At 33.3% G+C, this 15,565-nt stretch overlaps 3 protein-coding genes across 3 annotated transcripts; all 3 read right to left on the minus strand.

Annotated features, from left to right (window-relative positions):
- Positions 1 to 721: 721 nt before the first annotated feature.
- Positions 722 to 4,676, minus strand: LOC122589538 (probable 1-acylglycerol-3-phosphate O-acyltransferase). The gene is made up of 9 exons (XM_043761836.1): positions 4,353 to 4,676; positions 4,029 to 4,265; positions 3,187 to 3,233; positions 2,927 to 3,045; positions 2,661 to 2,821; positions 2,435 to 2,544; positions 2,260 to 2,359; positions 1,646 to 1,769; positions 722 to 1,084 (listed from the first exon to the last, which is right to left on the minus strand). Exons 1-9 carry the CDS (start codon positions 4,544 to 4,546, stop codon positions 959 to 961), a joined length of 1,218 nt encoding a protein of 405 aa, XP_043617771.1. The 5' UTR covers positions 4,547 to 4,676; the 3' UTR covers positions 722 to 958.
- Positions 4,677 to 5,776: 1,100 nt separating this feature from the next.
- On the minus strand, positions 5,777 to 8,438 carry LOC122587209 (V-type proton ATPase 16 kDa proteolipid subunit). The gene is made up of 3 exons (XM_043759313.1): positions 8,229 to 8,438; positions 7,363 to 7,648; positions 5,777 to 6,209 (listed from the first exon to the last, which is right to left on the minus strand). Exons 1-3 carry the CDS (start codon positions 8,305 to 8,307, stop codon positions 6,077 to 6,079), a joined length of 498 nt encoding a protein of 165 aa, XP_043615248.1. The 5' UTR covers positions 8,308 to 8,438; the 3' UTR covers positions 5,777 to 6,076.
- A 2,762-nt stretch (positions 8,439 to 11,200) lies between these two features.
- Positions 11,201 to 12,109, minus strand: LOC122588260 (carboxy-terminal domain RNA polymerase II polypeptide A small phosphatase 1-like). Its single transcript, XM_043760378.1, has one exon. It carries the CDS (start codon positions 12,107 to 12,109, stop codon positions 11,201 to 11,203), a length of 909 nt encoding a protein of 302 aa, XP_043616313.1.
- Between the last annotated feature and the right edge of the window lie 3,456 nt (positions 12,110 to 15,565).

The raw sequence follows: 15,565 nt of genomic DNA on the forward strand, positions 1-15,565 counted from the left end.
TCTAGAGACAATGGTGTTAACCAATTATCTAACCTTATTGATTTAGGGATAAAATACTATATGTGTTGTAATAATATGACTTGAAATTGCGAAACGGATACAAATGATAGAATAACCTGACTCGTGCTCAAAGTTGGCAAACCCAAAGTAAATAACTAGACAGAGCAAAGATATATTCGTGTCCATGGTCTAAATCCATATAACGATATCAAATTTTGTGCTTTTGTAATTTAAAGGTCATACATTTCAGTCAGGGTAGCGATGCATATGATTAATAAAAAGTAAGTTTTAAGATAAAGCATTCAATAGGTGATATTGCAAAAGCAGTAAGGTTGCAGGCTAGTCATTCTTTTTCTCATCAATTGGCCATGCAAAATATGAAAAACAACAGGACGCTTAACTCGGTCAACATTCAAACTGAGGTTATCGTTCAAACTAATAATATAAGGTAAATATATTGGAAAAGTAAGAAGGCTTAGTACCGCAGTTGAGCAATGGGGAGTGATACGTGCATCCCATTTACCGTGATTAATTGCATATAACTTTCTAGGATTGGCATACAACAAAACAAGGGAAGCATACTTAGTTGAACACGACTAAAACATGACTCACTTAAGTAATTCTCATGTGTTATATAATGAATGACTACAATCGTTAAAGTGCATACAACATACACTGATTCTAGCAAGTGAAGCGGCCACAAAAACAACCGAAAATCAGATGACAAGAATGGATACGTAATATATCTCCATGATCAAGTTGAAGGGTTTTTGTACAACGTATAATAGATGTTCTACGCTAAGGCCTAACTACAATTTCATGTGACAAAAACACATTTTCTTTTTCCGTCTTCACTCTGTTACTATAATTTTTAGCCTGATAAGTGTATCAGTTATATATAACAGAATAAAGCATATTAAATGAATGTTACAACTACTAATACAATGAGTCGAATATACTATATGGATACAACACCTTCACGTAAAGGATAACCATTAGGATCTGACGAGAGAAACCTGCGGCAAGCATGTAATACTGCCGAGTGAAATCCGCTTGCATTGTCTAAAAAGACAAAATGACCAGCCTGCAATCATATTCGTCGAATCCAGTTAATAAATGCTAGGATTATACGTCTGTAAAGTGGTCACTGTATTACTTATATACAGTCTGATCCAGTCTATTTATGTGATCAAGAGGTTAAAAAGTTCGGTTCAAGTGGAAAACCCCTTGCCTTTGAAGACAAAGGTAAAAGGTTCGATCGTCATTCTCTACAGAATGGCCGGAGGTCCTTCTGGAGGCAGCCTCTTTGCCTTAGGGTAGAGGTAAGTAAAGCTATTTGGATCTCACCTCCACCATACCTTGTGAAAGACGGGATTGGGTACAGTTGTTTTGTTACTTTGTTAATACGGTTAAAAAGTTTGATCCGTTTATCTAACGAGTATTGACTGGATCAGAAAGTTTGATCCATTGCTTAACAAGATCAGAATCCACTAGCTACTGGGCATATCATGATCCATTTAAATGATCATGGGCTAGATCAACTCATCAGTGGATGAGCTCCAAACGCAACCCATTGACATGTCCAACTATATAATCACAAACCATAGTTTAACTATCCATGAGGACTAGCCTTTGTAAGACATACCTTTGGGACCCTTATGATCTCGCATGGGACAGACATGTTCTTCCTTGCATCTACTGCCCCTTGGTAATTCATCCAATCTTGAACCCCATATATAAAGGTTGTTGGCACTTTCCATTCTGAAGATCTGCAAACCAAAAGGATGACATGTTTTTGCTGAATGGTGACCGTATTGATTTAATAGGCAAGGTTTATTGTGTTATGTACACTTTGACCAGTATGCAAACAGCCAATATAAGAAGAAAAATCATGATCTGGCCAGTGATAAATAAGTAAGGATACTAAATAACAAAGTTAAAAAGCTAAAAGCTTAAAACAAAACATATTTCACAAGATGCATTTTGACCTAATGATGATATTGATGTACTATTAAAGTATTAATACCAATAAATAGTTCTTATAGGTATCTTACAAGGTACCCACTATATATAGCATGTGCCATCAAACTTGTGCGAATCGTTAATACTATTAAAGAACATATACTAAGCATGCAAGTTCTTTTATTACGACGAAGCCCTTCAATATACCAGTTAACGAATGTGCAGATTAATCTTTTAACATATCAAGCAGGCCTTTTATATTGACAAGAACTGTAAAACTTGACAACCTAGCCGCACCTTTGTAATAGAGGACTTCTAGCGAACGCCCCAAATGAGAAGATGTACTTCAAGCAGAGCTCTCCACTTGCTTTGGCCGCCAGAGTATGGTATATATAATCTTTCACAGAAACCATCAACTATAAGAAAAATGAAATTGTGGAAATCCAAACTTGATATGTTTGACTCTAACTACCTGTGAGTAAGGTGGACTCTTCCTCAGTCAACATGTCCCCAGTAGAATGCTCACCAAATCTTGCACTTGTATATCTGCGGACCAAATTTGGACCCCAAGGACCTAAACCTCTGCACAAACAAATTCCACATATCACCTGTAGTTAAAGCTATATGAATGGATGCCACTTGCAGTACATAATTGATGTAAGAAAACTTCTAACAATAAGCAACGAATATCATACTACCTAAGAACCTTCATAGGAGTGAAATTAGACTCCCACAAATGATTTATAAGCGCTCCTTTCCATGTGGCTCGAAATTTGGTAAGCCACTCCGGCTTATGATCAGTTTCTGATGTAAACCCCGCAGGTCCCACCAAAATCAGATGTTGCACATTCTCCGGATGCTTCAGAGTTAATAATAGTGGGAAGTCATTTGTTTTTGTTCCAGATCATTAAGGCTAAAAAATGGAAAGTTGTTCTTTAGTGAAAAGTATCATCAGGAAACTTACTTTTAAGGCATATTTAGCAGCAATATATCCTCCAAAAGAATGCCCAAGCAAAATAAACTTGTCGAGCTTTTTGGCTTTGCGCCATTCCTCAAGGGAATCAATGAACCAAGCCTCAGTTTCTGCATAACAACAAACACAACTATTTGATGTAGAATCAAAATGTTAACAGTAACTTTTAGTCCAACCTGTGATGCACATAATGCAAGGAGTGAAAGTGAACTGGGTATTAAACCACTAACTGCATGTCAAGGACAGCTAACCTTCGGTACTTTTGCAAGTGAAGTCGGGCCTGCTTGATCCACCCCAACTGTCCAGCACAAAAACAAAAATAATAACTTAATCAGGAAAACTATAGTATATTTAGAAGACAATCAATAACCACTATACACAAACAAGTTCTAAAAAACATATGTTTAATAACCAATGTTAGTGTTCTAAACTTCCGTACCAGCATTATCCAAGCTTGACACAAATGTTATTCAGCGTGCTATATTATCACATAATCAAGATAGTAGACTACTGTCTATTGATGCCAACAGCTAGCTAAGAAATTACTAGGGAAATAAGGTACAGGGTAACAAACAACATTCAACAATTCAGTCACATATCAATTACCTATCAGAAGTCTGCCCACAAATTTCCAAGGGAAACTAGATAGAAAATCATTACTTCAACGTTGAAACAAAAGGAAAGCAACCAAATTTAATGACACTTAAGCAATATTATACGTGTTATGAATCATAATAACCAACAAATATGCCAATTTCCATGAGGTTCGAAGTGGCACAAATGTCTCAAGCCTCCACCATTACATAGAAAACAACTCTGTCACAAGGGCCAGGACTTGAAAGAAATTTAATTGCATCCCAAGCATTTGACAATTAATATTCTTAGCAGCTGATGTTCCTTACTCATTATAGTGCATTGCATGTTTTGTTTCAATTTATGTCCACAGAACTACCAAAGGGAGCCACATCAGATAAATGACCATTTCATATCTTAACCAACTAGCACAAAACCCGTTATTCTAGCATCATCATATGTAACTATGTAAGACGGAAAATTTTAAACATATACTGGTGATATAACATAGCAAACTCACCCAAGTTGGTCAATTGCAATCACCCTGAAATGTTTAGTAAGGGCGTCAAAATTTCTGAAGAAAAACCCTTGAGCAGCAGCATATCCGTGAACCATCACAAGAGTAGGGGAATCCTCTTTACTATCAAAGGTAACGGTGTTGATAAATCTCGATTCATTACTGGCAGAACGAAACCACCTGACCTTCGACCCAGGTGGGCCAGTGCCAATATCAACCTTTTCTTGTGTATATTTAGTCCTGCAATTTCATCCAAACCAATCATTCACCCTGACTAAACAAGCCACTTTCTAATTCCAATTACATTCCTATCAAACAGTAACTTACTTGACGATAGAAAGAAGGCGTTTTTCAGCGGCGATAATGTGATCAGAGGAACTCGGTATCCATCGAAATACAGACGACCACTTTTTATTTGTCCTTGCTGTTGTTGTTGCTGCAGATGATGATGAGTTCAATTCTTCAGCCATATGTTTTGCAGTCAAACTTTGAATTGACCGACTAATTAGTTTGATGCGCATATAACCAACCAACAGTTTTCTTCTTCTTTTTGTAATATAACAAATTATTTATTATTATTATTGATGAGGATTTTAGATGGAGTAAATATAAGGAAATGAGAATTTGAAATGGTGGGAGGATTATGGGAGAGCGGTCGTGTGGGAGGTTATGTATATATATGGGTGATCGCCGACACTCCACGTCAACTATGAACGGCGGTGATCCGAACACACTTTTTTTTTATTATTCCTTTTTTATTATTATAATAAATGAAAATGGAAATAACAGGAAAATGTTGGGAAAGGGAAACTTCTTTCATGACGTCCGCCGTGACCTTATTATTTCTTCTTTGCCTATTCTCATTTTCATTTACTCGTACATTTTCATTCTTCTTTGATGACGCCAGCCGTGATTGTTTGTCAAGTGTTTGGTTGTTTCGTTTGCATACAACTTTGAGACTCAAGTGTTATATGGAAAAACTCGTGTAGAGTTCCATTAAAAAAATTAGAGAGCACCAATAGCATAATACGATACTATTGATGCGAGATGAACACCATTGTTTGTACCTCGTATCTTGTCAAATATATTGCGACGTCATTCCAACGAAATGTGACATATCAGCTATTCTATGTTTGATAAATAAGGTGCTAAAAGTAAGAAAGAAAAAAAAAACGACAAAAATAACTTTTTTGGTTTAGAATTCTTCTTTGCATTGGCCAAATATATTCTTCCTTTAAGCATAAAGCTGAATCATTTGAAAATACAAAGGCTTTTTGTTTTTCTGATATCATTTTGATTTGATTGGTGATGTGAAAAAAAAGGTTGTGATAAAACATAGTTCTGGTGCTATATCTAACATTGTCCTTGTCTTCTCATATGAGGTTAATAAGAATTGTTTGCCAAAGACAAAGACTGGTGAGGGAAATTAGGCTGGGTTAACTTCTTTTTACAGAAAATAATATAGCATTGACCAATTACTTCTCATGCATATGGAAGCTATTAGAAATAAAATTCAACTCATTTTCACAATTTGTTGGTTACTAAGCAAATTCGGTTAGAAAGATTCAGTTTAAAAGTCACCACAAGCGTTTGAAGGATTTTTACAGAATAATGATAACAATGTTATCTTCATTTGAAAAAGGAAAAGTAAATAAATATCCATCCTATAACACTTGTGAGACATCCATAAGAGAAATTGTTGCCACAACCGAAATCTTTACCATTAAATAAAAAGAAGTTGAGAAAAATTATGAAGCAAATCTGCAAAATTATCCATCTATATAACATGTCCAACGATATTCTCCACATAGCAAAAACAATAGACATAAAAGAAACCAAATTTATTATAGCCGAGAGCTAGAAATTGGGTCTAAAACCTACTATAGGTGCATAGCCATAGGCAGACTGTCCAGGCCAAGGTATCATCACCACCAAAGAATTGATCATGTCTGCAGCTTAACCAACAACAACACAACCACAGAGAAGATAACAATCATACGCTTACTTAATAGCAGCAAGACGCAGCACCTCGTGTACAAAAGGCTGTTCTTCTAGTCTGCTCTGGACTGACCAGCTCGTGAAGAAAGGATGATGCCAACAATAAGACCGTAGAGAGCGAGTGCTTCAGCAAAAATGAGAATAAGGATCATCCCAACAAATAGCTTTGGTTGTTGTGCATTGGCCCTGAAAGAGAAATTATGATAATCATCACATGGTCAAATTTAAAAACAACTATAGAACCACAAGCATAAAAGATCAGAATATTCAAAAAGTAAATCCATACATTAGCCGCTATATATTATCAATTCCTTTCTCTTTTACAGGTATCCTGGATAGATTTTAGATGCTAAATGAAGTGATTGTGTATTATTGACATGCGCAACAAAACAGAACTTCCCTATTCACATATTGCTAATATTACCAGGTGACTAGTTGTTGATGCTTGTGGGAAAGTATGAACACAGAACCTAATGGCTTATAATAATTCATTGTAGATCAAATCAAGTCTTGAAACTTGATACTTACAAGTCAAACTCTTGTCTAGTATATGAATATTAAATTTTATGGTAAACTGTTCATGTGTTTTAGTTCATGCAATCCAGGCCAAGAAGAGCAAAAAATCATTCATTGCAAACTCAAACCAAATCTGGTAACTTGATCACAGTGTAAAGGTTGGTCGAATTAGCTGTCATCCATCAGAAGTCTATAACTCATAGCCAGGGATATCATGAAATAAAGCACGACTTTCCATTTTCCCTTCATTAAGAGTAAGCTCACAAAGCAACTAATCAATCCGACAACTAAACAGTCAGACAGTTACCAAACTGGTAAGCCAATGTGTATCAACATCTGATATGTCTCATGGAAATTTATTCACAATGGCTAAGGAAGATAATGTGAGTCACAAAGATAAACGCCCAAGATATTACAAGTCACAAGCATAATTTCTTTTGATCTATCAGAGCAAAACAACACAATACAAATTCTACAGTTTGGCATCATAAAAGAGGAGACCACAGCTATACAAATTTTAATACTGAACCAATCCACAAGAGGTGAACTGGGGTGACTCACTTAGTATGTGCATTACTAGATATATAAAGAAGCTCAATACACAAATCAATTCCTTCCGGCCACAGTTACAAGCCAAAGACCCAAGAATGGGCTAGGGTCTAGGGCAATGTGGTCAGTGCTCACTTTGCATAGACAACAAGGATACAAGCTGATTGGTTCCACAAATCTTTTTAGTAAAGATAGATAAATCAATATCTACCAACTTGATCCCAATGAAACAGTGATAAACAAAACAGCGAGATAAAAATGTGAAAAAAGTTACCTCACACCAGCATCACCAACAATTCCGATAGCCATACCAGCAGAAAGACCAGCAAGACCACAAGCAAGGCCAGATGACAGATGAGCATATCCATCAAACAGATAATACGATTTTGCCTTAGGATTAATCCCTGTACTGATAATAACCGCGATAATCAAACCGTAAATACCTAACACTCCAGCCATAACCACTGGCACAATCGACTTCATCACCAGTTCCGGCCTCATCACTCCCATCGACGCCACTCCAACTCCACTCTTTGCTGTCCCATACGCCGCCCCCATACCTTCACAAAAATACAACAAATAACTAATTACACTTCCTCGATCCTACATATCTAACTATATAAACACACACATACACGTATCATGTGTCTCTGTTACTCTTTTCAAATCCAGTTTTATCATAATATAAGCATTAATCCTACATGACATACGAAAATAACAAATGGAATTAAACAGAATTACGGATCAAGTTTCTCATCTATATTATATCATGATACATAAATACACATTAATTAATATATAGATACACATACATACACAATTAATTAACTAATTACTCAATTAATTAATTCCGAACACCTACAAAATCGATCTAATACACCGATCACTATATCCTAAAATATACGCTACTAGATCGATATACAAGTTATATAAACCGATCATCAAATCGATATAAATTTTGAAAGCATAAATAATAAAGTTAATATTAAATTGAATCATTAGATATAGAAATCAAGTAATTTAATCAACAGTTAATTATATATACAACGATCGATTAACAAATCAATATATATATATATGTAGATTACAGATGGATTAAATAAAGAAATAAATGGATGAAAAATGATAAGATCGACATACAGGAGAAAACAAGGGCAGCAGCAGCACCGAGGAAGCCAAAAAACGGTGCCGTTTCATCGCCGGAGAATGTTGAAGACATGATTGTAGATCTGATCTGTATATGATCGGATCTGAGATATTTCTTCTTCTTATTATTATTATTAATTAATAATGTTTTCAGATATCCAAACTCCTTAATGAACAAGAGATGATGGTATTTATATACAGTACTTTTTTTTTAATTTTGTATGAGTATATATAATGGCTTTGTTTGTGATGTTAAAATCGGTCACGTGTATTCATGACTTATGATTGGGCGGTTTCCAAATAGACCCCTCTATTATTCTTTACTTTATTGTTTCTTAGTTTCACCTAAGTTTTGTAGTTTCTCAAATACCGCCTATTTGTTTGGAAAATTGAGTTCTAATATTTGAACTAAAAATAATAAAATATTGTATTTTTGTTTCTTGATATAAAAATAGAATAAGTTGGAGGGAAACATATATCTAAATATCTAAATACCATTTTATAAAACATTTTTTTTTTAAATCTCAATTAAGAATTTGATATACCTAATATACTTCTCTTTTTATTTACTAATTTAAACATCTGCATCTAATATACCTATAATACCCTTAAATTTCAACCACTCATTTATTTTTCTCTCCTCAAATCTCAACCATTTTTTTCTCTTCTCTATAAATCATTTTGTTCCTCTAATTCATTCAAAATATTTTATCTCAAAAACCGTATATCGATAAATTATAAAAATTGTATGGGTGTTCTTACAATTTCATTCTCTTTCATTAGAGATGTCATTCGATATATTTTCAACGAATTTTTAAATCCGAGGTCAGAGCCCGTACGGCTAAGACATTTGGCTATTATACTCTATGACTTGACCTATCACCCCCACCATTTCATCGCCGCAACGCGCGGGCACTATTCTCGTAACTTCCGATGCCGCATTTTCATTTAAACACCTCCACGACTCCACCCAACACTTCCATTGTGTTCTTGAGTTTAAATTATAAAGGAAAAGAAATGATTAGAAGTCATCATATCTTCCTTTCAAATCATCTCAAAAATGAGGATAAACTTTTTTAAATAAAATCAACTAAAAAAATCCTTCCAACTCCTTCCCTTTAATTTCATTTCCATCTTTAAGTTAAACTCAAGAACACAACTCATTTTGCAATCCTTTGTGTTATTTTCTTTTCTTTCTTTCAAACAACTCAAGAACACACTGTTCATGTTTGAGCAAATATCGAAATTACGCTGTTTAAAAGAAAAAAAAAAGAATAATTCAAACTGTGTAAACTTTTAGTTTCGAGTAAAAAGTTTACACTAGTTAGTTTAAGGTTGTATTATAATTTTTTAATATAAATTGGATAATCATATACTTATGTTATTAGATAATTAGTTGTAATATAATAATATTATTATTGTTGGGATGGGAAGGATGAAAAGCGCATCCCAATTTCGTTGTATATATTTGATGTATGAAATGAGGAAGAAAAAAAAGATTTTTGTGGTACGGTGTTTTTTTGGAAGGTCAGCGTCATAACCTTAGTTCCCTTCAAACTTTATATTTTGGTTAACTTTTGGGCCTCATGTTGTCATTGAGGCATAAATAGAGTTTTGCCCAAAAAAAAAAATTGACCAATATTACAGTTGGGCAAACTTTGTTTCATTGATATGTAATTAGATAATTGTTAAAATAAAATAAATATTAAGATAATAGATTTGTTTTTATTGAAAATCATCTTATATCGTGAAAATCAGCATGTATCTATATACACATGTTCTTCGTGAATTTTCGTGCATTAATTTTTACATAATCCAAAAATTAAGATTTTGTTTTATTTGTGTTACTTTAATACTTGTTTTACAATAACCAACTCCTATATATTTATATTTATTATGTTTTTTGTTTGGTATTTGTTTATATATTTATTTATAAATAAAATATTCCAAGATTAAATAACATATTAACGGGTCACCAATATCATTAGCTTTATATTTATTTATTTATTCATATTTAATATGACAAACTTTTGAACATTGTGATGGTATTACTTTTAAGTAGATGTATATTTACATATTTTGCAAATTTTTTTTCCATGGTTGTTGTCTTGCTTTTAAATACACGAGAGCAAGTACTCGCGCGTTGCGACGGTAAAATATGAGGGTGATAGGTCATAGGAGGTTATATGTCATAGATAGCCAAATGCCTTAGTCGTAAAGGCTCCACCCTTAGATTTAAAAATTTGTCGAAAGTATATCGAATGACATCTCTAATTAAAGAATATGAAATTTTAAGAACACCCATATAACTTTTATAATTTATCGATATACGGTTTTTAAGATAAAAGATTTTAAAAGAATTAGAGGAATGAAATGATTTATGAAGGAGAGAGAAAGTTGTATGTATTGATATATGGTACATCATGCCTTAATATGTATATATTATTGAAATTGAATGTTGAAAGTTGAAAAGTGGATTTGCTTTATAATATAGTATAGATTTACAGTTATATTGAATTTTATTTATTTATTTACTTATTTATTTTTTTACGTTTTAAACTATCGGCCTGTTGTTTGGTCTTTTAATTTTTTATATATTATAAACATTTGAACGTGATTATGAAAGCAAAACGATAATTGAATCCCGCAATGCGTGCTATTAAACCCAATAGTTTTCATTATTATTATTAGTTATATAAAAAAACAAACACTATAACCATTTGCACATGTTTTATGATAAGTTGATAACCTTTTTCAGATTATTGCACCAAAGCATCCAACGATAGTATTTTGAAAATTGAAAGGTATAAGATTAAAATCACATATATGAATCTAAAATTCCGAACGAAACCATACATACCAAAAAAACAAAACACATACAATTGATTAATCTAAAATTATATATAAAAGCACTAGCTAGAGATCTTTTTGAATATTTCTGGACCATGAGTCTTTGCATGTTACTATTATATATACCTGTAGTTTTTTGTTTTTTCGAACTCTTTGAAGAATTCCTCATCGCGGGTTTCGCGAAAATAACCCATCAAATTCATCAATTCATCATCTTGAAGATCATCAATGAAGGGTTTAATAGGTATTGCGTTTTTCGGGTTTAAACTATAGGATTTTGGTCTATCATCAACGATCACCACCTTTCTTAAATCCCTTCCCAGACGCGATAAATCCTTTGTAAAACTCTCGTCAACTTCCGTACATGAACCACGAGACAATCGATGTTTAATCAAACCCCTAGGATCCAAAGAATCCAATACCAGGGAAGCATAAATCTCTGTTGCTGCGGTGAAAACCACGATTTCAAAATTGTTTTCGCTTAAATATTGAAGAAATTCATCAACAAACGGACGTTTCAAAATATAGTAGACCAGTCCATCCACTCGAAAAAGAAAATCGTAGATTATATTATTAGGAAGAATAGACCCATCAACACCGGTGCCTTTTACGTTGTGGATTAGAGTTTCGTCTAGGTCGAGAACCACGGTTTTTTTACGAGTATTAGGGTATACTAATGGAGGAAGTAATGGCCCCGTATTGGCTTGTTTAAGATCCGGCCCTAATAAAATCGATAGAGATTTCACACTACCCTTGCTATCTAACTCTCCAGAAACAACAGAGATAATAAAATTGTTATCGCTTAAGCACTGAATATATTTATCGACATATTGACGTTTCAAATTCAATGTAACTCGTCTTTCTCCATTGCCATATTGAATTTCTACCAAGTCTTCATCGTTTTCGGGCCGAATTGGCCCTGTTGCATCTACTGTTTTCTGATTCGGGTATTGTACTGACCCGTGGATGGTGGCTGGTTTGTGGTATGGAAATTCGTATTTCGATATAGCCGCAGCAGACTGCATATTTAATTTTCAGAGTTTATAGTAATGTTTCACGTATAGCCTATATTTATAATGTTATCTTAAAGTATTTATAGAAAGTCAAAAATCAGGTGATTTTGATAAAATCCACCGACATGAAGTTCAAAATCACTAAAGCTTATATGGAAACATTAATAAAACCAAATAACCATCAGGAAAAATACGCATTGTACTTTGCTAAAATACAATCAAAACTAATATTAGATTTTAGGAAAGTATAGTTTTCAATATAATATATACCCATGTTTTAAAAACCAGTATTTTAGTCATATCGGTGCGAAAAAATTTCCGGTATTACCGGTATTATTGTTATTACCAAAAATACCGGCCGGTACGACTATATTACTCGTAATTTATTTATATAAAAAGTTGACAAAAATTGTTACAATTTAACGAAAATAGTCAAAATACAGTTATATCCACTCAAAAATAATACCAAATAAGTATTTTATAACGAGCATGGTATCCGCGCAATGCGACGGCGGTGGTGGGGAATGCGGTCTAGTGGTGTCGGTGATGGTACTATTGGTGGCGGTGTCAAGTGGTGTAAGTTAATTTAATTGTGATAGTAGAAATTTTTAGAAATAAGGGCATAAAGTATTACAGTAATTATTAAAATAAAGGTTTAAAGTGTAAGTTAATTATTTTCATAATGATATTTTATTAATGTTAATTTATTAATTCCGTATATAGCTATTGTGTAACTATTTCTAAAAAAGTTCAATTTTTTTTTTAAATACCGGAATGGTAATACCGGAAAATACCGGCCGACATTTAATAGTGAAAATATCGAAAAAATACTGGACTTAGAATACCGGAGTATTTCTGATACCGGTAATACCGGCAGGTATACATTTAAAACATTGATATATACTTCATTACCATGTTCCAATCTAGTTTGGTTCTTTGTTTCACTCCATGTCTAGTAACGAAACCGATGTTATTTGGTCAAGCAACAGTTCCAAATTAATTACCCGGCCATTTGGTTAAACTGACTTATTTACATACTACAGTTATCAACCCCAAACCATCAAACTCTTATCTCTTATGATCAAACTATCAAACTTTTCTCTCTTATGATCAACCGACGTCTGTTACTGCATAAAAGCCCTTTCATGTCAATAACAAACACAAACCAAAAAATCGAGGCCGTGCAACACGAGACCGAACTTTCCTGGTTACAAAAACAGTATTTGGCTTTTGACTTGAATTTCTATTATACTGTAATAAACTAAATGAAATTTACATAAAACAGAATTAATCAGTATTAGTTCAAAGTTAACATAACGAATAACATTAACTTTTTCACAGTTAGTGGTCCGTAGAGGCAGGCATCGTCACACCTAAATCATAATCATCTTACCCCTACATATATATATACCAAAATACACACATAGAAGCAATTTGTAGCACTTTCAGTGCTTCAAGAAAAAGCACAATGATTTTACGGGTTCAATCCTCAGAATTGAGTTTGATTTACATCCCACGTCTCCCTCCATGCCATGATATCAATCTTTTTAAGAAAATTAATAACCAACTAGAACCCACTAGCTAAAATATCTGTAAACCAAGATAAACTATCTGTAAACCAAGATGAAATACATATAAAAGACCTAAAACGAAAATGAAATCGAATATAACAAGCTGCTAATCCAATAATTACAAGTCCTGTAAATACTGGTTTCAAGCATCCCACTATGCAGCTCTATGTAAAGGTAACATTAATAGGAAAATACTGCATCAAAGGTACATTTTTCCAAGCACAGAATCATCTTCTTTGATGCTATTTTTGCAGACATCTAAAACCGATATACAAATACTCAACAACATGATAGGATACAATTTAATAAGACTAGAATAAGTTCAAAGTCTAAACTATATAAGCATCAGGCTCTGAATTTGGACCTAATCAAAAAACAAAATTCAGCAAGATAAGATCATACAGAGGCCATACACATAAACAGATGGTACAGTTCCAAATGCCTCCCATCCCTAATATTTTCTCCTGGAAAATCCATCAAACCAGTCAGTAATCACAGCATAATAATGTAACCTAAAACTCAAAGATACCAAAAGCTGTCACAACATTCCCATCTCCAAGTTATGCACCAAATACCAAAATGATACTAGCTGGTGCAAAGCTGCTCCTAACCAAGACACCAAAATGTGAAAACTTTTGGGGCAGCACAACTCATCGGGATGTAAATTAACATGCAAACTAAGCTAAAAGTTATAGGGATGTAAATGAATCATACGAACGCGAAAGGGTTTGTTCATGATACAAATTAAGCCAAAACTTATAGGACTGTAAATGAATCGAACACGAAAGGGACTTGTTTATGTTGGTTCGTTTAAGCTTAACCAATCAAACAAACAAATGAATATGATCACATAGACGAATGGACTTATGTGTTGATGTTCATTCCTTTAACCAAGCAATCAAACATGAACATAAGTTAAAGAACGGAAATTATCTTTGTTAAACGGATATAAAATGTTTAAACTATAACTATTACTATTGTTACAATATCTAATATATATTATATATATATATACACACATACATACACTCAATTAAGATATGAACAAATGGAATAAATAACTGAATACCTTATCGTACGTTCAAAATTAACAAACCAGGCATATGTTCATGCTCACTTATTTAACAGTAAGAAATGTAGTTCAAACGAACATAAACAAATCATCTACTGAACATTTTACGAAGTGTTCGTCGAATGTTCAGTTCGTTAACGGCCCAAACAAGTAAATTATGTAATATATATATATATATTATTAAACTAAGATCATTGAGATTTTCAAAATATGTGCTATATGGCTTAAGAAAGTTTTATTTATCATCCACTTATAAATTATGTTAAAAATATAAAATTAACCGACTAATACTGTGAAATAAGTAGTTTAGTTGATATATATTAACAATTTATTTAAATTGACACAGTATTAATGTTTAACGCTAAGTTTTGGTGTATAAAAAGTCACATCAAATTTAGAGCAATTCACTAGAGACAAAAAGTTTTCGTGTGAACATATTCATAAAGAAAATGCTCTTTTTGCACCAATATGGTGCAAACTTGAAACTTTTGGTGCATACCTTAGGTGGCTTAAATGACTTCCTATTAACACAAGACTGTGAATCACCTATCCGCGTCATGTATGGAAATAGAAGTCATACAGTTTCAAGATCCGTAAACTGAAAACGAACCTTCAAGGTAACTTCTGATCAAGAAAGCCAAGAAAAACTTCACAGTACTCCGACTTTTTGCTATACATTTCTGCATAAACAAAAAAAAAACAACAAACAAGAAATGGGACATCCGAGAAGTTTCAAGCCTGTTCCTATTTGCAAACCCCGCCACAAAACAATGTTGGTTTTTGCAGCTAGGACTTAGGATGGAAATATCAGTGATGCTAAAAGAA

The sequence above is a fragment of the Erigeron canadensis genome, chromosome 2 (genome assembly GCF_010389155.1).
Source record: "Erigeron canadensis isolate Cc75 chromosome 2, C_canadensis_v1, whole genome shotgun sequence".
Classification (NCBI taxonomy): Eukaryota; Viridiplantae; Streptophyta; class Magnoliopsida; order Asterales; family Asteraceae; genus Erigeron; species Erigeron canadensis.

Bases quoted from the DNA above. Each gene is read 5' to 3' on its own strand.
- LOC122589538 (XM_043761836.1), bottom strand. From the start codon at position 4,546: ATGCGCATCAAACTAATTAGTCGGTCAATTCAAAGTTTGACTGCAAAA. The intron at 2,822-2,926 runs GTAAGTTTCCTG...TTAACTCTGAAG, and splicing joins CTGCTAAATATGCCTTAAAA to CATCCGGAGAATGTGCAACA. The intron at 1,770-2,259 runs GTGCGGCTAGGT...TTTGGTTTGCAG, and splicing joins AGAAGTCCTCTATTACAAAG to ATCTTCAGAATGGAAAGTGC.
- LOC122587209 (XM_043759313.1), bottom strand. From the start codon at position 8,307: ATGTCTTCAACATTCTCCGGCGATGAAACGGCACCGTTTTTTGGCTTC. The intron at 7,649-8,228 runs GTATGTCGATCT...ATTTTTGTGAAG, and splicing joins TGCTGCCCTTGTTTTCTCCT to GTATGGGGGCGGCGTATGGG. The intron at 6,210-7,362 runs GTAACTTTTTTC...TTTCTCTTTCAG, and splicing joins GTTGGTGATGCTGGTGTGAG to GGCCAATGCACAACAACCAA.
- LOC122588260 (XM_043760378.1), bottom strand. From the start codon at position 12,109: ATGCAGTCTGCTGCGGCTATATCGAAATACGAATTTCCATACCACAAA.